This window comes from Heterodontus francisci, chromosome 10 (assembly GCF_036365525.1).
Source record: "Heterodontus francisci isolate sHetFra1 chromosome 10, sHetFra1.hap1, whole genome shotgun sequence".
Lineage (NCBI taxonomy): Eukaryota > Metazoa > Chordata > Chondrichthyes > Heterodontiformes > Heterodontidae > Heterodontus > Heterodontus francisci.
The window spans coordinates 93,424,180-93,451,446 of record NC_090380.1 but is presented as its reverse complement, the minus strand read 5'-3'; the positions used below and the strand labels follow the sequence as shown (position 1 = coordinate 93,451,446).

The following is a 27,267-nucleotide window of genomic DNA, read 5'->3' as shown; positions in this document are numbered from 1 at the left end:
AGTATAACAAGTAAGGCAAATGAACTTAAGAGCTTGGATTAGTACTTGGAACTATGATGTTGTTGCTATTACAGAGACTTGGGTGAGGGAAGGACAGGATTGGCAGCTAAATGTTCCGGGATTTAGAAGCTTCAGGCTGAATAGAGGGGGATGTAAAAGGGGTGGGGGAGTTGCATTACTGGTTAAGGAGAATATCACAGCTGTACTGCGGGAGGACAGCTTGGAGGGGTCATGCAGCGAGGCAATATGGGTGGAGCTCAGGAATAGGAAGGGTGCAGTCACGATGTTGGGGGTTTTCTACAGGCCTCCCAACAGCCAGCAGGAGGTAGAGGAGCAGATATGTAGACAGATTTTGGAAAGATGTAAAGATAACAGGGTTGTGGTGGTGGGTGATTTTAACTTCCCCTATATTGACTGGGACTCACTTAGTACTAGGGGCTTGGATGAGGCAGAATTTGTAAGGAGCATCCAGGAGGGCTTCTTGAAACAATATGTAGATAGTCCAACTAGGGATGGGGCCGTACTGGACCTGGTATTGGGGAATGAGCCCGGCCAGGTGGTCGAAGTTTCAGTAGGGGAGCATTTCGGGAACAGTGACCATAATTCCATAAGTTTTAAGGTACTTGTGGATAAGGATAAGAGTAGTCCTCGGGTGAAGGTGCTAAATTGGGGGAAGGCTAATTATAACATTAGGCAGCAACTGAAGAACTTGATTGGGGGCGGCTGTTTGAGGGTAAATCAACATCTGACATGTGGGAGTCTTTCAAACGTCAGTTGATTAGAATCCAGGACCAGCATGTTCCTGTGAGGAAGAAGGATAAGTTTGGCAAGTTTCGGGAAGCTTGGATAACGCGGGATATTGTGAGCCTAGTCAAAAAGAAAAAGGAAGCATTCGTAAGGGCTGGAAGGCTGGGAACAGAGGAAGCCCTTGAGGAACATAAAGACAGTAGGAAGGAACTTAAGCAAGGAGTCAGGAGGGCTAAAAGGGGTCATGAAAAGTCATTGGCGAACAGGATTAAGGAAATTCCCAAGGCTTTTTATACATATATAAAGAGCAAGAGGGTAACCAGGGAAAGGGTTGGCCCACTCCAGGACAGAGATGGGAATTTATGTGTGGAGCCAGAGGAAATGGGCGAGGCACGAATTGAGTACTTAGCATCAGTATTCACCAAAGAGAAGGACTTGGTGGATGATGAGCCTAGGGAAGGGAGTGTAGATACTCTCGGTCATGTCGTTATCAAAAAGGACGTGATGTTGGACGTCTTGCAAAGCATTAAGGTACATAAGTCCCCAGGGCCTGATGGGATCAAAATACTGAGGGAGGCAAGGGAAGAAATTGCTGGGGCCTTGACAGAAATCTTTGCATCCTCATTGGCTACAGGTGAGGTCCCAGAGGACTGGAGAATAGCCAATGTTGTTCCTTTGTTTAAGAAGGACAGCAAGGATAATCCAGGAAATTATAGGCCGGTGAGCTTTACGTCAGTGGTAGGGAAATTATTAGAGAGGATTCTTCGGGACAGGATTTACTCCCATTTGGAAACAAACAAACTTATTAGCGAGAGGCAGCATGGTTTTGTGAAGGGGAGGTCGTGTCTCACTAACTTGATTGAGTTTTTTGAGGAAGTGACGAAGATGATTGATGAAGGAAGGGCAGTGGATGTTATCTATATGGACTTTAGTAAAGCCTTTGACAAGGTCCCGCATGGCAGACTGGTACAAAAGGTGAAGTAACACGGGATCAGAGGTGAGCTGGCAAGATGGATACAGAACTGGCTCGGTCATAAAAGACAGAGGGTAGCAGTGGAAGGGTGCTTTTCTGAAAGGAGGGCTGTGACTAGTGGTGTTCCGCAGGGATCAGTGCTGGGACCTTTGCTGTTTGTAGTATATATAAATGATTTGGAGGAAAATGTAGCTGGTCTGATTAGTAAGTTTGCGGACGACACAAAGGTTGGTGGAGTTGCGGATAGTGATGACGATTGTCAGAGGATACAGCAGGATATAGATCGGTTGGAGACTTGGGCAGAGAAATGGCAGATGGAGTTTAATCCGGACAAATGTGAGGTAATGCATTTTGGAAGGTCTAATGCAGGTGGGAAGTATACCGTAAATGGCAGAACCCTTAGGAGTATTGACAGGCAGAGAGATCTGGGCGTACAGGTCCACAGGTCACTGAAAGTGACAACGCAGGTGGATAAGGTAGTCAAGAAGGCATACGGCATGCTTGCCTTCATCGGTCGGGGCATAGAGTATAAAAATTGGCAAGTCATGCTGCAGCTGTACAGAACTTTAGTTAGGCCACACTTAGAATATTGCGTGCAATTCTGGTCGCCACACTACCAGAAGGACGTGGAGGCTTTGGAGAGGGTACAGAAGAGGTTTACCAGGATGCTGCCTGGTCTGGAGGGCATTAGCTATGAGGAGAGGTTGGATAAACTTGGATTGTTTTCACTGGAACGACGGAGGGGGAGGGGCGACATGATAGAGGTGTACAAAGTTATGAGCGGCATGGACAGAGTGGATAGTCAGAAGCTTTTTCCCAGGGTGGAAGAGTCAGTTACTGGGGGACATAGGTTTAAGGTGCGATGGGCAAAGTATAGAGGGGATGTGTGAGGCAAGTTCTTTACACAGAGGGTGGTGAGTGCCTGGAACTTGCTGCCGGGGGAGGTGGTGGAAGCAGGTACGATAGTGATGTTTAAGAGGCATCTTGACAAATACATGAATCGGATGGGAATAGAGGGATACGGTTCCCGGAAGTGAAGGTTTTAGTTTCGGCAGGCATCAAGATCGGCGCAGGCTTGGAGGGCCGAATGGCCTGTTCCTGTGCTGTACTGTTCTTTGTTCCAATATCCATACAGACAGCTACCGTTGCAAGTGCCTGGAAGGCGTACTAACAATGATGCACTGAGTACTAGAGCAAACTTACTGTGAAAAACATGACCAGTCAAATGAAGAGTTTCCTCAGTTGCCAAGCTACTTATGGAGTACTGCAGCTTTCAGGAGGGAAACCACTAACCAACCGACCACAACGAGCACACCATCAAGTACTTAGATATGAAATTACACCATTAGACATAACCAGTGATATATAAAATGGTACTGGAGGTCAAAATGAACTAGTTTCCCATAATAGTGAGATGTATATAACATTGCACTAATAATTCCAGCTGGAAGCAGATCCACAGCACTCATCACATTTGCCTTGGTATCCTAACCAATGTGCTGCTTCGTCTGGATTACTGTACCAATATTGTATCGAGCTATCCTTATTGTGTAGCACACAAAGTATTTGTGTATACTATTATACATTTTTATGAACATAAGAAATGAGAGATATACAATGATTCTATTATTCAAAATATAGCCATAGCTTGAATGAGTGCTCTGCAGATTTTCTTTCCCTTCTTTTACAATGAGCCACTATTTATTCTCTATTATACTTTCTGAAGTAGCATGCTTTGGCTAGCAAGTTGGGAAACAGTGTAGAGTTCTCAAATCTTTTGAATTTCTTCCCTGTTGATCAGTGTCAATGACAAACACAGGTTATAGTTAAGGGCAATGTGGCAGAGAGTTCTTGGTGATATCTTCAAAATAAATAGGTTATCAGTGCTAAAATAATGACAATGGGAATATTTACCATACGATTTTTTTATTCCAAAAGTGACGTACAAAAATGTAGCATTTTTAAATGAGGGATTGCCACTTCTAATCAAATTAAAGTCAACTTGTTTATTTATAACCAACAGCAGCATCTACTGGGCTTCTGAAGAAAGTATTTTTTTTCACCGCTCCTGAAGGGACTGATTTTTTTCTGTAGTATGGTTCTATAAGCCATTCAGTATATAAGCTGATCCATTGCCCATTTTTCATGTGTGGGTATATACAGAATGTCAGCAGGTCATGCAAACATAACGGAGCATCAGATCTGAGCACGATTCTATCATCACTCTATTTCCACGTAAACACACATTCCAGCTGTGCCACTGGACATTTAGGAGCGGGTCAGATTGCATCAACCCCTCCCATGCCCAAGGGCCAACTGTAGCATCCCCATGAATTCTCTTGCTGACATCAACTGATAGTGCAGACCAATAACTGTGAACTTGGAACCCTGATGGTCTATACTATCCAGTGCTATATCATTCATCCACTTAGAGATTGGGAAAGCCCAAGAAGGTATTTTAGTTCTGAGACTATGAATGTTAGTTCACTTGCCACACCTCAGAGCTACTTTACTGCTTGGTATGGAGTAAGGAGTGCACAGAGAGGAGACTTCGCCCGAGTGAGACGTGGTCAGAGTGTGAAGGTGGGAACTTAGTTCACGTAGGAATTCAGTGCAGAGGTGAAAAGAGGTGCTCCTTTTCAGCCTCCAGAAGCTGTAGAAGACGCATGTTGCTTTGCAGAAATAGAATGTAATCTAGAGACAGCAGTTAGAGTATGAACAGCTAGGATGGTGAGTCTGTGAGTTCAGAGTATTCCAAAGAAAACTGACGTGTGACGTTACAGCGAAGAAGGTAAGTGATTGGTTGGTAAACATTTTCTCTTTATCTCTTATCTAAACTAAGCAATTTTAATTGTGGTTAGTATATCAATTGAAATAATAAGAGTATTCTGATACTCAGGTAATTTATTAGTAAGGTTTCATTAGTAGCAAGGTTTAGTAGCAGTAGTAAACCTTATTAATAGTAGAGAGGCTTGATAGTAATGGGGTTTATTAATTATAAATTAACTAAAAAAAAAATTAATTAACACATAATAAAAATGGCAGGATAGGTGATGTGTTGTGTCTGCAGTATGTGGGAGCCGGTGGGCGCTTGTGTGATCCAAGGCAAACATGTCTGCAGTAAGTGTCTGCGGCTGCAGGAACTTCGGCTCAGCGTCAGCGAGCTGGAGGCCGAGATACAGACACTACGATGCATCAGGGAGGGAGAAAGTTACCTGGACACTTTGATCCAGAAGGCAGTCACACCCCTTAGGATAGAGTCTTCTGATTTGGTCAATGGTCAGGAACAGTAGGGTTAAGGGGATCGAGAAGACAGAAGTGGAAGCATCTCAGCCCTTGTAATTGTCCAACAGGTTTGGGGTTCTTTCATAAAAGCAAAATACTGCGGATGCTGGAAATCTGAAATAAAAACAAGAAATGCTAGAACCACTCAGCAGGTCTGGCAGCATCTGTGGAAAGAGAAGCAACTTAACGTTTCGGTTCAGTGACCCTTCATCGGAACTGACAAATATTAGAAAAGTCACAGGTTATTAGCAAGTGAGGTGGGGGTGGGGCAAGAGATAACAAAGGAGTTCTAGATTGGACCAGGCCACATAGCTGACCAAAAGGTCACGGAGCAAAGGCAAACAATATGTTAATGGTGTGTTGAAAGACAAAGGATTAGTACAGATGAGCTGTTAATACACTGAATATTGAACAGCAGCAAGTGCAAACCTGAAAAAAAACAGTGGGTAAGCAAACTGAACAAACTCAGATGAAATGAACTAAATGCAAAAGAAAAGATTGTAAAAAATGTAAAAAAGAATGTTTTAAAAAAAAAAGGAAGAAAAAAATAACTAAAAATGAAAGTAAAATGGGGGGCTGTCATGCTCTGAAATTATTGAACTCAATGTTCAGTCCGGCAGGCTGTAGTGTGCCTAATCGGTAGATGAGATGCTGTTCCTCGAGCTTGCGTTGATGTTCACTGGAACACTGCAGCAATCCCAGGACAGAGATGTGAGCATGAGAGATCGGGGGTGGGGTAGGGTTGGGGGGAGGGGGGGGGGAAAAGTGTTGAAATGGCAAGCAACCGGAAGCTCAGGGTCCTCCATTACCCTCACCACCTCGTCCCCGTCCCATGGCACCTTCCCCTGCAATCGCAGGAGGTGTAATACCTGCCCATTTACCTCCTCTCTCCTCACTATCCCAGGCCCCAAACACTCCTCTCAGGTGAAGCAGCGATTTACTTGTACTTCTTTCAATGTAGTATACTGTATTCGCTGCTCACAGTGTGGTCTCCTCTACATTGGGGAGACCAAGCGCAGACTGGGTGACCGCTTTGCGGAACATCTCCGCTCAGTCCGCAAGTAGGACCCTGAGCTTCCAGTTGCTTGCCATTTCAACACTCCCCCCTGCTCTCATGCTCACATCTCTGTCCTGGGATTGCTGCAGTGTTCCAGTGAACATCAACGCAAGCTCGAGGAACAGCATCTCATTTACCGATTAGGCACACTACAGCCTGCCGGACTGAACATTGAGTTCAATAATTTCAGAGCATGACAGCCCCCCATTTTACTTTCATTTTTAGTTATTTTTTTCTTCCTTTTTTTTTAAAACATTCTTTTTTACATTTTTTACAATCTTCTTTTTTTGCATTTAGTTCATTTCATCTGAGTTTGTTCAGTTTGCTTACCCACTGTTTTTTTCAGTTTTTTTTTTAGGTTTGCACTTGCTGCTGTTCAATATTCAGTGTATTTACACGTAATCTGTACTAATGCTTTGTCTTTCAACACACTATTAACATATTGTTTGCCTTTGCTCCGTGACCTTTTGGTCAGCTATGTGGCCTTGTCCAATCTAGACCTCCTTTGTTATCTCTTGCCCCATCCCCACCTCACTTGCTTATAACCTGTGACTTTTCTAATATTTGTCAGTTCCGATGAAGGGTCACTGACCCGAAACGTTAACTCTGCTTCTCTTTCCACAGATGCTGCCAGACCTGCTGAGTGGTTCTAGCATTTCTTGTTTTTATTTGGGGTTCTTTCAGCTTATATGCATAAGAGCGAGGGCTGCAGGGTGGATAAGCAAACTGACCAGAGCACCATGGTACAGGAAGCGATTCAAATGGGAGGAATAAATAAGAATGTAGTGGTAGTAGCAGATAGTATAGTCAGGGGGATAGACGCAGTTCTCTGCAGCCAACAGCGAGAGTCCTGAAGGCTGCGTTGTCCGCCTGATACCAGGATTTGGGACATCTGCTTGGGGCTGGAGAGGAATGTTCAGTGGGAGGGGGAGGATGAGTTATCATAGTGCACATGGGTACCATTGACATAGATCAGACTAGGAAAGAGGTTCTGAGTAGGGAGTACAGGCAGCAAGGGGCTAAATTAAAAAGTAGAACCTCAAAGGTAATAATCTCTGGGTTATTACCTGAGCCAAGAGCAATTGGAGTAGGGCAAATAAGATTAGAGAGCTAAATGCGTGGCTCAAAGACTGGCGTGGGAGAAATGAGTTTCATGGGGCACTAGCACCAGTACTGGGGAAAGTTTGATCTGTACCGTTGGGACGGTCTTCACCTGAACTGTGTTGGGATCAGTGTTCTGGTGAGTCATATAACTAGGGCAGTAGAGAGGGCTTTAAACTAAATAGTGTGGGCAAGGGATCATGTGAGAGAAGATGTGATAAATTTTAAGAGAGGAGAAATCAAGAGAACAGATAGCAATAAAGGAATTGATGATCTGAGTGTGGCAGGAAGGGACAGAGCATACAAACCTAAGCGTGCGCCATCAGATAAGGCTAGAGGCTGTGAAAATATTAAAAAGACAGAATTAAAGGGACTCTAACTGATTGCACACAGCATTCGCAAAAAGGTAGATGAATTGACAGCACAAATAGAAGTAAACAGGTATGATCTGATTGCCATTACGAAGACATGGCTGCAGGGTGACCAAGGCTGGGAACTAAATGTTAAAGGGTATTCGAAGGATAGGTACAAAGGAAAAGGAAGTGGGGTAGCACTATTAATGAAGGATGCGATCAGTACATTAGTGAGAGAAGATGTTAGATTGAAAGATCAAGATGTAGAATCAATTTTGGTAGAGCTAAGAAACAGCAAAGGGCAGCAAACATTGATAGGAGTTGTTTATACCACCACTGTTTGGTGGCCTAATGTACAGCACTGTATAAGTCAGGAAATCAGAGATGTATGTAAAAAGGATACTTCAGTAATTATGGGGGACTTCAATCTACATATAGACTGGACAAACCTAATTAGCACTAATGTTGTGGAGGACGAATTCCTGGAATGTTTATGAGATGGTTTTCTAGAACAGTATGTTGAGGAGCCAACTAGAGAATGGGCTATTTTAGATCTGGTATTGTGCAATGAGAAAGGGCTAATTAATAATCGTGCTTTAAAGGAGCCTCTAGGGAAGTGACCATCATATGATAGAATTTTACTTTAAGTTTGAAAGTGATGTAGTTCAATTCGAAACTAGGGTCTTAAATCTAAACAAAAGGAAACTGCAAAGGTATGAGGGGCAAGTTGGCTGTGGTAGATTGGCAAACTACATTAAAAGGTATGGCGGTAGACAAGCAATGGCTAAAATTTAAAGAATTAATACATGGTTAACAACAAATTTACATTCCTTTGAGACACAAAAACCAAACAGGAAAGGTGATCATGGCTAACAAGAGAAGTTAAAGATTGTTTTAGATCAAAGGAACAGGCTTATAAAGTTGCCAAAAAAGCAGTAAGCCTGAGGATTGACAGCATTTTAGAATTGAGCAAATGGAAGACCAAGAAACTGATAAAGAAAGAGAAAATAGAATATGGAAGTAAACTAACAAGAAGCATAAAAACAGACTGTAAAAGCCTTTGTAGATATGTAAAAAGGAAAAGATTAGCAAAGACAAATGTGGGCCCATTACAGGCAGAGACAGGGGAATTAATAAAAGGGGAATAAGGAAATAAGAGAAACTAAACGAATACTTTGTGTCTGTCTTAATGGAGGAAGATACAAAAAACCTCCCAGAAATACTAAAGAACCAAGAGACTAGCGAGATTGGGAACTGAAAGAAATTAGTATTAGCATAAAAATAGTACTGGAGAAATTAATGGGACTGAAAGTTGATAAATCCCCTGCACCTGATGATCTACACCCAGAGTTGAAAGAGGTGGCTGTGGAGATAGTGGATGCATTGGTGATCATGTTTCAAAATTCTATAGATTCTGAAATGGTTCCTGAAGATTGGAAGGCAGCAAATGCAACCCCACTATTTAAAGAAAGGAGGGAGAGAGAAAACGAGGAACTACAGACCTGTTAGTGTGATATCAGTCATAGGGAAAATGCTAGAATCTATTATAAACAATGTTATAACTGGACAATTAGCAAATAATGGTAAGATCGAGCAGAGTCAACATGGATTTATGAAAGGGAAATCATGTTTGACAAACCTGTTGGAGGTTTTTTGAGGATGTAACTAGCAGAACAGATAAGGGGGAACCAGTGGATGTGGTGTATTTGGATTTTCAGAAGGCTTTCAATAAGGGCCCACACAGGTTAGTAAGCAAAATTAGAACACATGGGATTGGGGGTAATATACGGACATGGATTGAGAATTGGTTAATGGGACAGAAAACAAAGAGTAGGAATAAACGGGTCATTCTCAGGTTGGCAGGCTGCGATTAGTGGGGTACCACCAGGATCAGTGCTTGGGCCCCAGCTATTCACAATCTATATCAATGATTTGGATGTGGGGACAAAATGTAATATTTCCAAGTTTGCTGATGACACAAAACTAGGTGTGAATGTGAGTTGTGAAGAAGATGCAAAGAAGCTTCAAGGGGATTTAGACAGGTTAAGTGAGTGGGCAAGAACATGGTAGATGGAATATAATGTGGAAAAATGTGAAGTTATCCAGTTTGGTAGGAAAAACAGAAATGCAGAGTAAATCTTAAATGGTGAGAGATTGGGAAATGTTGATATCCAAAGAGTGTTCTTGTTCATAAATCACTGAAAGCTAACATGCAGTTGTAGCAAGCAACTAGGAAGGAAAATGGTATGTTGGCCATTATTGCAACAGGATTTAAGTACAAGAGTAAAGAAGTCTTGCTGCAATTGTATAGAACTGTGGTGAGACCGCACCTGGAGTAACGTGTATAGTCTTGGTCTTCTTACCCAAGGAAGGATATACTTGCCAAAGAGGGAGTGCAATGAAGGTTCACCAGACTGATTGCTGGAATGGCAGGATTGTCCTATGAGGAGAGATTGAGAAGACTGGGCCTGTATTCTCCAGAGTTTAGAAGAATGAGGGGTCATCTCATTGAAGCATACAAAATTCTTACAGGCTTAAAAGGGTTGATGCAGGAAGGATGTTTCTCCTGGCTGGGGGGAGGTGGGGGAGGGCTGGTGCGGTGTCTAGAACCAGGGGACACAGTCTCAGAATAAGAGGAAGGTCATTTAGGACTGAGATGAGGAGGAATGTCTTCACTCAGAGGGTGGTGAATCTTTGGAATTCTCTACCCCAGAGGGCTGCAGAGGCTCAGTCACTAAGCATGTTCAAGACAGAGATCAGGATGGGGATGGGGGGGGGGGGGAGAGACAGGCAGGGGAGAGGCGGGTACAGAGAGAGGGAGAGCAAGCACAAGAGAGAGCGCACGCGTGGGACCAGTGAGCAGTTTAAAAGAGCTATCCTAGCTAGGCCAGTCCATTCTGTGACTCCATAGTAGACTGACCACGTTCTGAGAGAAAAAAAATCAGTGCGACGTTAAGAGCAAACGGGTAGTTGAGCTGGTTGGTGAGCATTTTTCTCATTTATGTTTCAAAGCTCAGGTAACTTTGATAATTGTATGATTTTATTAGCAGTTAGTAAGGTTTACTAATAGTAGTAAAGCTTATAGATTGGCTGGGAGTATTTCCCAGTTATTACTATTACTATTGGTAAGGTGTAAGGCATAGAAATATAGAAAAGCTGTAGGCCATTTGGCCCTTCGAGCCTGCTCCGCCATTCATAATGATCATGGCTGATCATCCAACTCAGTAACCTGTTCCCGCTTTCTCCCCATACCCTGTGATCCCTTTAGACCCAAGAGCTATATCTAACTCCTTCTTGAAAACATACAATGCTTTGGCCTCAACTGCTTTGTGTGGCAGTGAATTCCACAGGCGCACCACTCGCTGGGTGGAGAAATTTCTCTTCATCTCAGTCCTGAAAGGTTTACCCGTATCCTTAGACTATGACCCCTGCTTCTGGACTCTCCCACCATCGGGAACATCCTTCCTGCATCTACCGTGTCAAGTCCTGTTAGAATTTTATAGATTTCTATGAGATTCCCCCTCAAAGCACATTGGAGGAGGGAGAGAGAGTGTGAGTTTAAAAACAGTGTAGGAACTTGAGGTGTAACATCACAGCAAAGTCGTAAGTTGATTGGCTATTATTGTTATCTTGTTATTTTGCTCATTTATCTTTCAAAACTCAGGAAATTTATCAGTAATTGTAAGGTTTTACTAGTATTAGTAAGTTTGCTAGCAGTAATAAGGCTTATTGGGAAAAGTAGGGTTTATTAATTATAAGTTAACTAAGTAAAAAATAAATTAAATTATCACATAATAAAAATGGCAGGGAAGGTGATGTGTTGCGACTGCATCATGTGGGAGCTTCTGGATGCCAGCATGATCCAAGGCAAACACATCTGCAGTAAGTGTCTGTGGCTGCAGGAACTTCTGCTCAGAGTTTATGAGCTGGAGACCAAGCTATAGAGACTGCGACACATCAGGGAGGGGGATAGTTACCTGGACACTTTATACCCCTGAGGATAGGGTCTTCTGATTTGGTCATGAGCTCTTATTTTGCTGAGTAATCTTTGATGTGGCACCTTGTCAAATGCATTCTGGAAATCAAAGTATAGCACATCCACAGGTTCCCCTTTCTCCAGGTTGTTTGTTATTTTCTCAAAGAACTCCAATAAATTAGTCAAACATAATTTCCCTTTCATAAAACCATGTTGACATGGGCCTGATTACACTGAGATTTTCTAAGTGCTCCGCTATAACCTTCTTAGTAATGGATTCCAGCATTTTCCGTATGACATACGAACATACATACAAATAAGGAGCAGGAGTAGGCCAGATGTTAAGCTAACTGGCCTGGGGGAATCCACTGTAGTTGACAGGGCCCTCAACCGTGTCTGACCCATTTCCCGCACTTCTGCCCTCACCCCTTCCCCTCCCTCCCAGAACTGCAACAAGGCTCCCTTGTCCTCACTTTCCACCTCACCAGCCTCCACATCCATAGGATCATCCTCTGCCACCTCCAGCGTGATGCCACCCTTCGCTTCCTGTCAGCATTCCAAAGGGATCGTTCCCTCCACGACACCCTGGTCCACTCCTCCATCACTCCCGACACCTCACCCCCTTCCCATGCAATCACAGAAGGTGTAATACCTGCCCTTTTACCTCCTCTTTCCTCACCATCCAAGGCCCCATACACTCCTTCCAGGTGAAGCAGCTATTAACTTGTACTTCTTTCAATTTAGTATACTGTATTCGCTGCTCACAATGCGGTCGCCTCTAATCTGGGGAGACGAAACACAGATTGGGTGACTGCTTTGCGGAACACGTCCGCTTTGTCTGAAAACATGACCCCGAGCTTCCGGTCACTTGCCATTTCAACATGCCGCCCCCCACCCCCACCGCTCTCATGCCAACATTTCTGTCTTTGGCCAGCTCCAGTGTTCCAGCGAACATCAACACAAGCTCAAGGAGTAGCACCTGATCTTTCGATTAGGCACTCTACAGCCTTGCAGACTGAACACTGAGTTACGAACATACGAATTAGGAGCAGCAGGCCATTCGACCCTTTGAGCCAGCTCCACCATTCAATAGGTTCATGGCTGAACTGATTACTCCACATTTCTACCTACCCCCGATAACCTTTCACCCCCTTGCTTATCAAGGATCTATCTACCTCTGCCTTAAAAATATTCAAAGACTCTGCTTCCACTGCCTTTTGAGGAAGAGAATTCCAAATACTCACGACCCTCTGAGAGAAAAATAATTCTCCTCATCTCGGTCTTAAATGGGCGACCCCTTATTTTTAAACAGTGACCCCTAATTCTAGATTCTCCCACAAGGGGAAACATCCTTTCCACATCCACCCTGTCAAGACCCCTCAGGATCTTATATGTTTCAATCAAGTCACCTTTTACTCTTCTAAATTCCATCAGATACAAGCCTAGCCTGTCTAATCTTTCCTTGTAAGACAGCCCATGCATTCCAGGTATTAATCTAGTAAACCTTCTCTGTACTGCCTCCAATGCACTTACATCCTTCCTTAAATAAGGAGACCAGTACTGTACACAGTACTGCAGATGTGGTCTCACCAATGCCCTGTATAGCGGAATCATAACCTCCCTAGTTCAAAAACTTCAGAGCATGACTGGCCTTTTAAAATATTTTTATTTTATTTTTTTAACCATGTGCCTGTTTTTCATGTAGACAGAGCTGCTAATTATTCCGCTATTAACACTCTGTCTGGACTAATGCTTTGTCTTTCACAACAAGCATTAACACACTCTTTGCCTTTGTCCCAGGATAGCTTTGTTACTTAATCTCTCCTGCCCTCTGCCCTATCAAACAACTTTCCTTTTTTTCTCTTCCCCACCAACCGCCTCCCACTTCACTTGCTTAAAACCTAATTATTTTCTAACCTTTGCCAGTTCTGCTGAAAGGTCACAGACCTGAAATGTTAACTCTGTTTCTCTCTCCAGAGATGCTGCCTGACCTGCTGAGTATTTCCAGCACTTTCTTTTTTTATGACAAAAGGAGGGATGTTTTGCTAGTTGTACAGGGTATTGGTGAGACCACATCTGAAGCACTGTGTACAGTATTGGTCTCCTTATTTAAGAAGTGATATAAATGAGTTAGAGACAGTTCAGAGAAGGTTCACCCGACTGATAGCTGGGATGGGTGGTGGGGGTTTATCTTATGAAGAAAGCTTGGACAGATTTGGTCAGTATCCACTGGAGTTTAGAAGAATTAGAGGTGATCGTATTGAAACATATAGGATCCTGAAGGGACTTAGCAGGGTGGATGCTGAAAGAATCTTTCCCCTCATGGGAGAGATTAGAACTAGGGACACAGTTTAAAAATAAGAGGTTGCCCATTTAAGACGGAGCTGAGGAGAATTTTTTTTCTCTCAGAGGGTTCAGAGTCTTTGGAACTCTCTTCCCAGAGACCGGTAGAGGCAGGGGCATTGAATTTTTTCAAGGCGCAGGTAGATAAATTCTTGATTAACCAGGCAGTGAAAGGGTATCGGGGGTAGGCGGGAGGGTGGACTTGAGACCACAATCAGATCAGCCATGATCTTATCGAGTGGCGGGGCAAGCTTGAAGGGGCCAAATGGCCTACTCCTGCTCCTAATTTGTACGTTCGACAGATTTCTAGACAGTAAAGATTCAAGAGATATGGGGATAGTGTGGGGAAATGGCGTTGAGGTAGAAGATCAGCTCTGATTTAGTTGAATGGTGGAGCAGACTCGAGGGGCTGAATTGCCTACTCCGGATTTTATTTCCTATGTTCCTAATGCAAATACTTTGTGTGCACAATGAGGATAGCTCAATACAATATTAGCACAATAACCATATTTTGACAAAGCTTCACATATTTTAGGACCAACATCAAGTCCAAAAATTGCCTCAGTACCATATCATCAGATAATACACCATATACTTAAAAAATCCCCTATTTTTGATGTGAAGTATTGCGCTGTTCCCAGACATGACTTTGCAATAACCTGCCTAATGCCTATGATAAACAGGGTAATATTCCTCTCAATGGTTGAATGGAATCATCATTAAGAATATAAAACTGCTCTTATTAAGTACAGGTTAAACCAGGGGTGTCCAACCTTTTTGCGTCGAGGGAGCCACCTTGCAATTTTTGTCCTACATAGGGGGCCGGTGAGAAAATTTCAGAAAGATAAAGGCATTAAAAATTCATCTATTAATCAAAACAATAAATGAGCATTTTTGTGAAGAAGCTTTAAATGGGAAGACTAATTTATTAACTTACTTTGTCACTATGCTGAACATTGAGTTAATGTGATACCTGACACTGTTTTTGCTTGCATAAGTAGTCAATCTCTGCCCGCGCACTTGATTTAGCGATGTGGAGTACCCTGGATAGACGTCCATCTGTCAGGAGAGATCTGGATCTCTCTCTCCCACTCTCACCGTGCGTTCTCTGTCTCTCTTCCCCTGCCTCCCCTTCTCTCCCACCCCCTCCCTCTCTCTTCTCTCCCTCACCCCTCTCTCTTCCTCCCCCACCCTCTCAATTTTCTTTCCCCGCTCCCCCCCCACTCGTCGCTTTCCGTGTCTCCCTGGATCTGTGCTCCCTGCAGCAGCCATTCCCACAACTGGATACTTAGCATGCCTGTTTTATTTAAGTTGGAGCGAGTGGAGACGGGAACCTGCCCAGTGTGCAGCATACAGGACATTACTGAACCACGCGAAAGCAGCAGGGGTGGCCGATCCCAGAGCACCTGCGCCGCATTTCACCAATCAGCGCTAAGCCCACCCGGTCAGCCCCTGTCAGTCACAGAGTGACCAATCACAGATAGGAGTCCCCCGCCCGTCAGGTGCAGGTCATGCCTACCCCCTACGTCTGACACACAGGGGAACCATCAATCAGAGATGAGCCACAGGCAGATTGGCGAGACAGAGTTTTGTCTCGCCGGCCGTATGCTGGATAACCCCATGTTAAACTCTTAAAGATTAAAGCACTTACTATTTTATCTCTCTTTTTCAATAATCCCGGCAGCATTTTGTTGTTGAAATCAAAATGGCTCAAGAAATCCCGGGCAGCATCTGGACCTTGGCTCACCATTGCAGACATTAAACCAAAGCACACTCGGGTATATCTAATAGCAAGAAAATAATTAAATTAAATCTGCTGTCCTTACCTGGTCTGGCCTATGTGACTCCAGACCCACAGCAATGTGGTTGACTCTTAAAATACCCTCTGAAATGGCCTAGCAAACCATTCAGTTCAAGAGCAATTAGGGATGGGCAACAAAAGCTGGCAGTGATGCCCACATCCCACAAATGAAAAAAAAAAATGCATCAATCCATGACAGTATTGGTAGGCGTGACCACTGCACTGTCCTTGTGGAGATAAAGTTCCGTCTTCACACTGAGGGTACCCACCATCGTACTGTGTGGCACAACCACTGTGCTAAATAGGTAGATTTCAAACAGATCTAGCAACTCAATACTGGGCATCCATGAAACGCTGTGGGCCATCAGCAGCAGCAGTAATGTATTCACAATCTTTAACCTCATGACCCGGCATATTCCCCACTCTACCATTACCATCAAGCCGGGGAATCAATGAAGAATGCAAGAGGGCATGCGAGGAGCAGCACCAGGCATACCTAAAAATAGGTGTCAGCCCGGTGAAGCTACAACACAGGACTACTTGCATGCCAAACAATGGAAGCAGCATGCAATATATATGGCTAGGCAATCCCACAACCAATGGATCAGATCTAAGCTTTGCAGTCCTGCCACATGCAGTCATGAATGGTGGTGAACAATTAAACAACTGACAGGAGGCTCCACAAATATCACCCTCCTGAACAATGGGGGAGCCCAGCACATCAGTGCAAAAAAAGGCTGAAGCATTTGCATCCACCTTCACCCAGAAGTGCCAAGTGGATGATCCATCTTGGCCTCCTCCTGAATTCCCCAGCATCACAGATGTCAGTCTTCAGTCAATCCGATTCACTCCACGTGATATCAAGAAACGGCTGAAGGCACTGGATACTGCAAAGGCTACGGGCCCTGACAACATTCCAGCAATGGTACTGAGGACCTGTGCTCCAGAACTAGCCGTGTCCCTAGCCAAGCTGCTCCAGTACAGCTGCAACACTGACATCTACCTAGCAATGTGGAAAATTGCCCAGGTATGTTCTGTGCACAAAAAGCAGGGCAAATCCAACATGGACAATTACTGCCCAAACAGTCTACTCCCGATCATCAGCAAAGTGATGGGTCATCAACAGTGCCATCAAACAGCACTTGCTCAGCAATAACCTGCTCACTGACACTCAGTTTAGGTTCCGCCAGGGCCATTCAGCTCCTGACCTCATTACAGTCATGGTCCAAATATGGACAAAAGAGTTGAACGCAAGAGGTGAGGTGAGACTGACTGCCCTTGACATCAAGGCAGCATTTGACAGAGTATGGCATCAAGAAGCCCTAGCAAAACTGGAGTCAATGGGAATCAGAGACAAAACTCTCCACTGGTTGGAGTCATACCTAGCACAAAGGAAAATGGTTGTGGTTGTTTGAGGTCAATTATCTCAGCCCCAGGACATCACTGCAGGAGTTCCTCAGGGTAGTGTCCTAGGCCAAACCATCTTCAGCTGCTTCATCAATGACCATCCATCACAAGGTTAGATGTGGGGATGTTCGCTAATGATTGCACAATGTTCAACACCATTTGCGACTCCTCAGTTACTAAAGCAGCCCATGCCCACATGCAGCAAGACCTGGACAACATCCAGGCTTGGGCTGATAAGTGGCAAGTAACATTTGTGCCACACAAGTGACAGGCAATGGCCATCTCAAACAAGAGGGAATCTAACCATCTCCCCTTGATGTTCAATGGCATTACCATCGCTAAATTCCCCACTATCAACATCCTGGGGGGGGGGTCACCATTGACCAGAAACTGAACTGGACCAGCCACATAAATGCTGTGGCTACAAGAGCAGGTCAGAGGCTCGGAATTCTGTGGCAACTAACTCACCTCCTGTCTCCCCAATGCCTGTTCACCATCTACAAGGCACAAGTGAGGAGTGTAATGGAATACTCTCCACTTGCCTGGATGGCTTCAGCTCCAAAAACACTCAAGAAGCTTGTCACCATCCAGGACAAAGCAGTCCGCTTGATTGGAAACCTATCCATCACCTTCAACATTCACTCCCTCCAACACTGATGCACAGTGACAGAAGTGTGTACCATCTACAAGATGCACTGCAGCAACTCACCAAGGCTTCTTCGACAGCAGGTTCCAAACCCGGGACCTCTACCGTTTAGAAGAACAAGGGCAACAAATGCATGGAAACACCACCATTTGCATGTTCCCCTCCAAGCCACACACCATTCTGGCATGGAACTATAACGCTGTTCCTTCATTGTCACTGGGTCAAAATCCTGGAACTCCCTTCCTAACAGCATTGTTGATGTACCTACACCCCAAAGACTGCAGCTGTTCAAGAAGGCAGCTCACCGCCACCTTCTCAAAGGTAATTCGAGATGGGCAATAAATGCTGGCCTTGCCAGTGACACCCACATTCCCCAAATGAATAATAAAAAAAACAAGCAGTTGCATCATTGAGATCTAGTCAATTTTGAAACGGGACTTAGCTACCTATCTTCCCTTCTAAGTTCAGATAAAATGCCTGTACCTAAAATGTTAATATGCCCTCTCTTTTCAGATGCCTGCGCACCATAGAATTTTGCAGTACAGAAGGTCATCATTTGGCCCATCATGCCTATGCTGGCTTTTTAAAAAGTGGAATTCAATTAATGCGTTCCAGATCACTGCATTAAAAAATTCTTGCTATTCCCCCTCAGCTATGTATTTCTAGCACTTTCTGATTTTAATTAAGATTTTCATCATTTGCAGACTTTTCTTTTAATCTCCATGTCAGATATCTGTTAATTCTAATAAAGAATAGATGTATTTTTCCATGGGCTTTGTTTAGAAGTATCAGCTTAGGTCAGTGGTAGCACTCTTACCTCTTAGTCAAAAGGTTATGGGTTCAAATCTCACTCCAGGATTTGATCACATAACATAGGTTAACATTTCAGTGCAGTACTGAGGGAGTGCTGAATTGCTGTAGGTGCTCTCCTTCAGATCAGACTTTAAACCAAGGCCCCATCTGGCTGTTTAGAGCAGTAGAGCGTCAAGGACGCCATAGCATTTTTCAAAACAGAGTGGGAAATTCTTCTGGCATCCTGGCCAACAGCAGATTATTCTTATATTTATTTGCCATTTGTGGGACTTGGTGTGCAAATTTGCTGCCACATTTGACTACACAATAACAATAACTACACTTAAAAATAATGCCTTGCTTCTGCAGAACTTTGGGACTTTGAGAACTTCAAGGTCCTATATAAATACAACTTTCTTTTTAACATTTATCTATGGTGCAATGTACTAGATCAGAAGGACAGAAACACACAGAAAAGTTGAACATACATAATGCTCTCACTAAATTTTAGGATTAACTACAGCAAAGAACTATTGTTTTTTGCCAAACCAACTCCTTTATTAGTACCTGTCATACTAACCTGTGACTTGCTGAGTAGAGTGCTGTATATATTAACTTGATGTACTTATGCAGCAACATCTTCACTATGTTCACTCCCACTGAACTAAAATGTGTAAGATCATTGGCGATCCTCAGCAAAATGGCCTCCAAGGCTTGGAAGATCAGAACCATCTGAAGAACAGTGCAAAAGGTGAAACAATTTGCCATGATTATTTCTATTTCAAAAAGTACCTCAATGCAACTAGTCGAGATATTATGGGGCATCTCTTTAATTACCAGACCAGTGGATCTCCCATGCCAATGCTCACAGCAAGTTGGGTGAATTACTGATTTACGATGAACACAAAATCCTATGACATGCAAAGTTTTATTCTGCTGCTAAGGTGTAGCAATGTTTAAGTTAGCCTGCCCTTTAAAGTCGCAAAGTCAAACGCCTCTGGTGAAGGAAACCTGCCATTTGGCATTTGTTTGTAAGTTTTCAACTAGATGTCAGATGAAATCAGCATGAAATTATCACTTTTTCATATTTTTGGCAGCTTGTAGTATGAGATGGAAAACAAGGCAGATGCATGCTGACCACCAGATTTATATTATCAGTTAAGAGACAGATACCCTCTCCCTTACACTGGGAAGGCCAAACGCAGATCAGGTGATTGCTTTGTGAAACACCTCCGTTCAGTTCACAAAAGTGACACTGAACTTCCGGTCACCTGTCATTTTAATTCTGCATTTCATTCTCACTGCGATCTCTCTGCCGTTGGCTTCTAATGAAATTCAATCTAAGCTTGAGGAACAGCACTTCATCTTTCAATTAGGAACTTGGCAGCTTTACAGAATCCAGATTAAGTTCAACCAGTTCTGATCAGAACCACCACTCCCATTTATTTATTTTTTTTTTTAAAAGGACAGCAGCAATTTGCAATGATTTTGCTGGTGCCCCTTACAGCTCTTCTTGATCCATCTTTTGGTTCTTTACTTGTCCCATTACCATCCACTTTTGCCTTGCACCATCAACCTTTTTATCATTTAATCTCATGCCTTCCAACCTATCACAGGCCTTCCTTTTTGTTCATTCCTCCCCACCCTGTCACTGCCTTCGTACTTCCTTCAAACCTGTTACATCTCTAACTTTTTCCAGAACGGATGAAAGGTCTCCAACCTGAAATTTTAACTTTGTTTCTCTCTCCACAGATACGGTCTGACTTTCCAGCATTTTCTTTGTTTATTATGGGTAGAACAGGGTTTGGGTTCAAATTCATCACATTATTTTAAATTTTTAGAAAGCTGTCATATACAGAAGCAATTTGACAAAGTTTTAAAAAACAGAAAATTGTCAGGGGTAGAAATGTTGTGTTTTATTTGTCCACCAACTTATGACACACATGCTGCAGTTCAGTTTAAACAACTTCACAGTTCATCTTTTTTCAAACTTTGAGATATTACGCACAATTTGTCAAAATCTAGTCAGCGGTGACAAAGAACAAAGAACAGTACAGCACAGGAACAGGCGTTCGGCCCTCCAAGCCTGCGTCGATCTTGATGCCTGTCTAAACTAAAACCTTCTGCACTCCAATCCCTCTATTCCCTTCCTATTCATGTATTTGTCAAGATGCCTCTTAAACGTTGCTATTGTACCTGCTTCCACCACCTCCCCCAGCAGCAAGTTCCAGGCACTCACCACCCTCTGTGTAAAAAAACTTGCCTCGCACATCCCCTCTAAACTTTGCCCCTCGCACCTTAAACCTATGTCCCCTAGTAACTGACTCTTCCACCCTGGGAAAAAGCTTCTGACTATCCACTCTGTCCATGCCACTCATAACTTTGTAAACCTCTATCATGTCACCCCTCCACCTCCGTCGTTCCAGTGAAAACAATCCGACAACAAAAAGATTCACCTGCAGTTAATGTGAACTTGCATTAATTGATCTTTCAAATGCACATTATTTCCTCTGCTTTAAAAAAAAGCTTTTCTCAATTGAACCTGCCAAATATTTATCTAGTGGCAGTTGTAAAAGATTAGTAATGCTCTTGGTAACTGGTACAGAAACTGCTCCAGGTCTGTGTTAAGTTGCTTAGATTAGAGATACAGCACTGAAACAGGCCCTTCGGCCCACCGAGTCTGTGCCGAACATCAACCACCCATTTATACTAATCCTACACTAATCCCATATTCCTACCAAACATCCCCACCTGTCCCTATATTTCCCTACCACCTACCTATACTAGTGACAATTTATAATGGCCAATTTACCTATCAACCCTGCAAGTCTTTTGGCTTGTGGGAGGAAACCGGAGCACCCGGAGAAAACCCACGCAGACACAGGGAGAACTTGCAAACTCCACACAGGCAGTACCCGGAATCGAACCCGGGTCCCTGGAGCTGTGAGGCTGCGGTGCTAACCACTGCGCCACTGTGCCGCCAAGAGGCATCTTACTCGCAATGAATATAAAAGAGAATAAGAAATAGGAGCCAGAGTAAGCCATTTGGCTCTTCGAGTCTGCTCCACCATTCAACAAGATCATGGCTGATCTTCTACCTCAACACCACTTCCTGCACTATCCCCAATTCCCTTAGTACCAAAAAATCTATTGACCTCTATCTTGAATATCCTCAACAACCAAGCATCCAAAGCACTCTGGGGTACAGAATTCCAATGATTCACAAGCCTTGGAGCGAACAAACTTCTCACATTAGTCCTAAATGGCCAACAGAGACTTATCAGAAGTATTCTGAGACCGTGACCCCATATTCTAGATTCCCCAGCCAGGGGAAACATTTTCTCAGCATCTATCCTCTCAAGCCCCTTAAAAATGTTGTGCCTCAATAAGATCACCTCTCATTTTTCTAAACTCCAGGGAATATAGGCTTTATCTACTCAATCTTGCCTCATAGGAAAATCACCTCATCCCAGGAATCAGTCTACTGAACCTTTGTTGCACTCCCTCTACTAGGGGAACCACATCCTTCTTTAGGTAAGGACATCAATTTGTATAAAATAACCAGATCATTGATTGAAGATATAATTTTTGGTCAGACAATGGATTACAGATACAAGAACCAACTTCTCCCAAGTCCCTCTATCATCCAAAGTGTAAACTGGAACGTGATCATTTTTAGAACACCTAACATTTGTTTTGAAAGTCAATTACCTTTGCAATTTGACATTTATCTGCATTATTTTTGGAGGGGGGTATTGTTTTTATTTTACTTCAAAAGGGGAAAGCTCAGAATACATATAAAAACTTAATCCAGGAGTGACTTATGATGCATGAAAACATCCCCCAGCCTAGAACAAGCTAAAATGTTTCTGCTTTCATCTGTTCTCACAATTAGTCAACTGCGAAGCCCATGCAAGTATCTACTGCTACAAACAGCCCCACCACAGATACCAAGATTTCTACCAGTATGTGAACTATTTGAAAACTTGTAGTGAAACTCAATGGACCAATAAACGAGCTCGCTCCTGGCTCAAAAGGTCTTAGCTTTGTTAAATCAGAGTGTGTTATGAGATTTCATTGTATGCAAGGGCTTGAAATTTTAAAAAAAAATTCATACAAAATTTAGTACACATTAGTAGCAATACATCACAGAAAAATCCTGTGAAAAGCCTCTTGCATGTTAACTCATCAACTCAAACTGTTCCAAACAAGGATATAATCAAAATTTCACACTAGCATACAACTCAAAATGCTTTCTCCAGACATAACCCAAATTTAGAAAGGCAAAATCTGTAAATGAACTGCTGGGTGGTTTTCACAATTCCAGTGTGCATAATATGAACATTTCAGACATTCCCAATTAAACTTTTCTGTAACACTAGTGACAAGACTGAAAAGTATAAACTGACTGCAGCAAGTATGTTGCAATTAAAACATTATATTTCACAATAAACATGAACTGCATTCACCTCATTTTCTGGCCGTCTCTCTCCATCAAGAAGCTTAAAAATTTCTGTACATTCAGCTGAAATCTTTACGTATCCCTCCACAACATCATACAATTCAGAGCAAGGCAATTTCTTGGCTATGGAAATAAAGATTGCTAAACCTGCAAAGAACATAAATGGAGTTTTAATATTACAAATTACACAAACACAGTATTCATATAAAATACAAAAATTACAAAAGGTAGAAATCTGAAATAAAAACAGAAATACAGTAGAAACACACAGCAGGTCTTCTGGGTCTCAACACTTCCTTAATGAGTGCTGACAAAGGTTTATGTTTCAGGTACAGACCCTTTATTTTCTCACTCAGATGGTGATAAACCAGTTGTGTATTTATATTATATTGTTTTTCATTTCTGACAATGATCAGCCAGTTCTGGTTGGCATATCTATTCAATTAACAGATTCCTACAACTGGAGAGCAATCTACAACAGTCCTACTAAACTTTTTATCCAAACCATATTATACAGTCCTTAGAAAATGGAAGAAATACTTTCAGATAATGGCTCACTGAACATTTCCTCCTTCCCAATTTAATTTTTTGAAAAAGCAAGTGTCACCAATAGTAGCAGGCAGCTTTGCAACATTTCCGAGGCTAGTTTAATCTCAATCCCAGCACCTCTTGACTTGGTATCAATGAAGTGGAGTTGTTGGGAGCTGAGACTCAGCAGCAAAATCAAATATTTATGTGCTTGACCCCCAGAAATAATGCATATATTGCAGGTCCAATGGGGATGTATCTTAGGGACAAAGACTCAAGGATGAGGTAACAGAGAGGGTTAATAAGAGTAATGCAGTTCATGTGGTGTACATGGACTTCCAAAAGGCATTTGATAAAGTCTCACATTATAGGTTTGCCAGCAAAGTTGAAGACCAATAAATGGGACACAGGCAGCATGAAGTTGGCTGAGTGACAGGAGAGTAGTGGTGAACGGTTGTTTTTCAGACTTGGGAAAGGTATACAGTGGTGTTCCCCATGGATCAGTACTATGATCACTGCTTTTCTTGACATATATGAATGACCTAGACTTGGGTTTACAGGGCACAATTTCATAATTTGCAGATAACACAAAACTTGGAAGTATTGTGAACTATGAGGAGGATAGAGTTCAAGAGGACATAGACTGGTAGAATAGACAGACTCGTGGCAGATGAAATTTAACGCAGAGAAGTGTGAAGTGATGCATTTTGGTATGAAAATCAAGGAGAGGCAATATAAAGGGTATAATTCTAAATGGGGTGCAGGAGCAGAGAGACCTGGGGATAAGTGTGCACAAATCGTTGAAGGTGGCAGGGCAGGTTGAGAAAGTGATTAAAAAGGCATACGGGATCCTGGGCATTATTATTTTTATTTAGAGATACAGCACTGAAACAGGCCCTTCGGCCCACCAAGTCTGTACCAACCAACAACCACCCATTTATACTAACCCTGCAATAATCCCATATTCCCTACCACCTACTAGGGGCAATTTACAATGGCCAATTTACCTATCAACCTGCAAGTCTTTGGCTGTGGGAGGAAACCGGAGCACCCGGCGAAAACCCACGCAGTCACAGGGAGAACTTGCAAACTCCACACAAGCAGTACCCAGAATCGAACCCAGGTCCCTGGAGCTGTGAGGCTGCGGTGCTAACCACTGCACCGCCATGGTGAACCTTTATAAAACACTAGTTTGACCTCAACTGGACTATTGTGTCCAATTCTGGGCACTGCATTTTAGGAAGGATGTGAAGGCTTTAGAGAGGATGAAGGAAAGACTTACGAGAAAGGTTCCAGGGATGAGGAACTTCAGTTACATGGATAAATTGGAGAAAGTGGATTGTTCTCCTTAAACAGAAGATCGAGGTGTTCAAATTCCTAAGGATTGGGACAGAGCTGGTAGAAACTGTGCTCACTGGTGAAAGGGTCAAAAACCAGAGGACACAGATTTAAAGTGATTGGCGAAAGAATCACAGGCGACATGAAAAAAACATTTTTTAATGCAGCGAGTGAATGAACTATCTGAGAGCGCGATGAAGGCAGATTCAATAGTGGCTTTAAGCACCTGAAGGGAAAAAACATTGCAGGGCTACAGGGAAAGGGTGGGCAAGTGAGACTAGCTGATTTGCAGAGAGCCAGCACAGACTCAATAGGAAAAATGGCGACCTTCTACACTGCAGGTCAAAAGATTGGACAGAATATAAAAAACAGCAAAGAATGACTAAAAGATTGATAAGGAAGGTAAAATTAGAGTATGAGAAAAAGCTAGCTAGAAATATAAAGACAGATAGTAAGAGTTTCTATAGATATTTAAAAAAGAAAAGTTAACAAAGTGAGTGTCAGTCCTATAGAAAGTGAGTCTAGGGAATTAATAATGGATAAGGAGATGGCAGACGAATTGAACAGATATTTTGCATCAGACTTCACTATTGAGGATACAAGTAACATCCCAGTATTAGCTGTAAATCAGGAAATGGAAGGCAGGGAGGAACTCAAGAAAATTACAATCACCAGGGAAGCGGTACTGAGCAAACTGTTGGAGCTGCGGGCTGACAAGTCCCCGGCTCCTGACGTACTTCATTATAGGGTCTTATAAGAAGTGGCTAGTGAGATAGTTGATACGTTAATTTTAATTTTCCAAAATTCCCCAGATTCGGGGGAGGTTCCGTTGATTGGAAAATAGCGAATGTAACTCCTTTATTCAAAAAGGGAGGGAGACAGAAAGCAGGAAACTACAGGCCAGTTAGCTTAACATCTGTCTTCGGGAAAATGTTAGAAGCGATTATTAAAGACGTTATTATCAGGGCATTTAGAAAAATTCAAGGTAATCCGGGAGAATCAACATGGTTTTGTGAAAGGGAAATCATGCTTAACCAATTTATTGGAATTCTTTGAAGGAGTAACATGTGCTGTGGATAAAGGGGAACCGATGGATATATTGTACTTAGATTTCCAGAAGGCATTTGATAAGGTGCCACATCAAAGGTTATTGCAGAAAATAAAAGCTCATGGTGTAGGGGGTAACATTTTGGCATGTATACAAGATTGGCTAGCTAACAGGAAACAGAGAGTAGGCATAAATGGGTCATTTTCTGTTTGGCAAGATGTGATGAATGGTGTGCATCAGGGATCTGTGCTGGGGCCTCAACTTTTTACAATTTATATAAAGGACTTAGATAAAAGGGCCAAAGGTATGGTTGCTAATTTTGCTGATGACACAAAGATAGGTAGGAAAGTTAGTTGTGAAGAGGACATAAGGGGGCTACAAAGGGATATTGATAGGTTAGGTGAGTGGGTAAAGACCTGGCAAATGGAGTATAATGTGGGAACGTGTGAAATTGTCGACTTTGGCAGGAAGAATAAAAAAGGATATTATCTAAATGGTGAGAGATTGCAGAACTCGGAGATGCAGAGGTATCTGGGTGTCCCAGTGCATGAATCGCAAAAGGTTAGTATGCAGGTACAGCGCATAATTAGGAGAGTTAATAGAATGCTATCTTTTATCACGAGGGAATTGAATACAAAAGGAGGGAGGTTATGCTTCAGCTATACATTGCTTTGGTGAAACCACATCTGGAGTACTGTGTACACTACTGGTCTCCTTATGTAAGGAAGGATGTAAATGCTTTGGAGGCAGTACAGAGAAGGTTTCCTAGACTAATACCTGGAATGAGCAGGCTGTCTTACAATGAAAGATTGGATAGGCGAGGCTTGTATCTGATGGAATTTAGAAGAGTAAGAAGCTACTTGATTGAAACATTTAAGATCCTGAGGGGTCACTGTTTAAAAATAAGGGGTTGCCCACTTCATAGAGAGATGAGGAGAAATTTTCTCTCTAAGAGGGTCGTGAGTCTTTGAAATTCTCTTCCTCGAAAGGCAGTGGAAGCAGAGTCTTTGAATATTTTTAAGGCAGAGGTAGATAGATTCTTGATAAGCAAGGGAGTGGAAGGTTATTAGGGGTAGGTGGAAATGTGGAGTAATCAGTTCAGCAATGAACCTATTGAATGATGGAGCTGGCTCGAAGGGCCGAGTGGCCTACCCCTGCTCCTAATTCGTATGTTCGTATGTAACCATTCTATGATAAGGCCAGTTTACAACTTTTCCCATGAATCTTCCTCAAGCACTACTCGACACTAGTCTGCACTGCATCAGAGCAGAGTCAGCCATGTGAACTGAAAGACAAGATCACAGATCATTTAGCTTGTTCTTCTCAATTCCTTTGTACACCTTTGTATTAAATATATTATTGTATCTATGATTTCTCTTAAGGGTTTTCCACATTTTAAGTAACTAATTT

General features: G+C 42.8%; 1 protein-coding gene across 6 annotated transcripts in view; it reads right to left on the bottom strand.

The window, feature by feature from the left end:
* Positions 1-27,267, bottom strand: part of urb1 (URB1 ribosome biogenesis homolog) — a 158,967-nt gene that overhangs the window by 130,583 nt on the left and 1,117 nt on the right. For 5 of the 6 annotated variants that reach the window (XR_010975862.1, XM_068041058.1, XM_068041061.1 and 2 more), the window contains exons 3-5: positions 22,951-23,090; positions 19,062-19,213; positions 15,487-15,619 (exon numbers count right to left, since the gene is read on the bottom strand). Coding sequence is in view for 4 of the 6 variants with exons in the window: in XM_068041058.1 (XP_067897159.1) it covers positions 15,487-15,619; positions 19,062-19,213; positions 22,951-23,090 (425 nt within the window). In the remaining 2 variants the exon portion in view is untranslated. Of the gene's footprint in view, positions 1-15,486; positions 15,620-19,061; positions 19,214-22,950; positions 23,091-27,267 lie in introns of those variants that run through there. The other variant, XM_068041062.1, reaches the window with a different exon arrangement.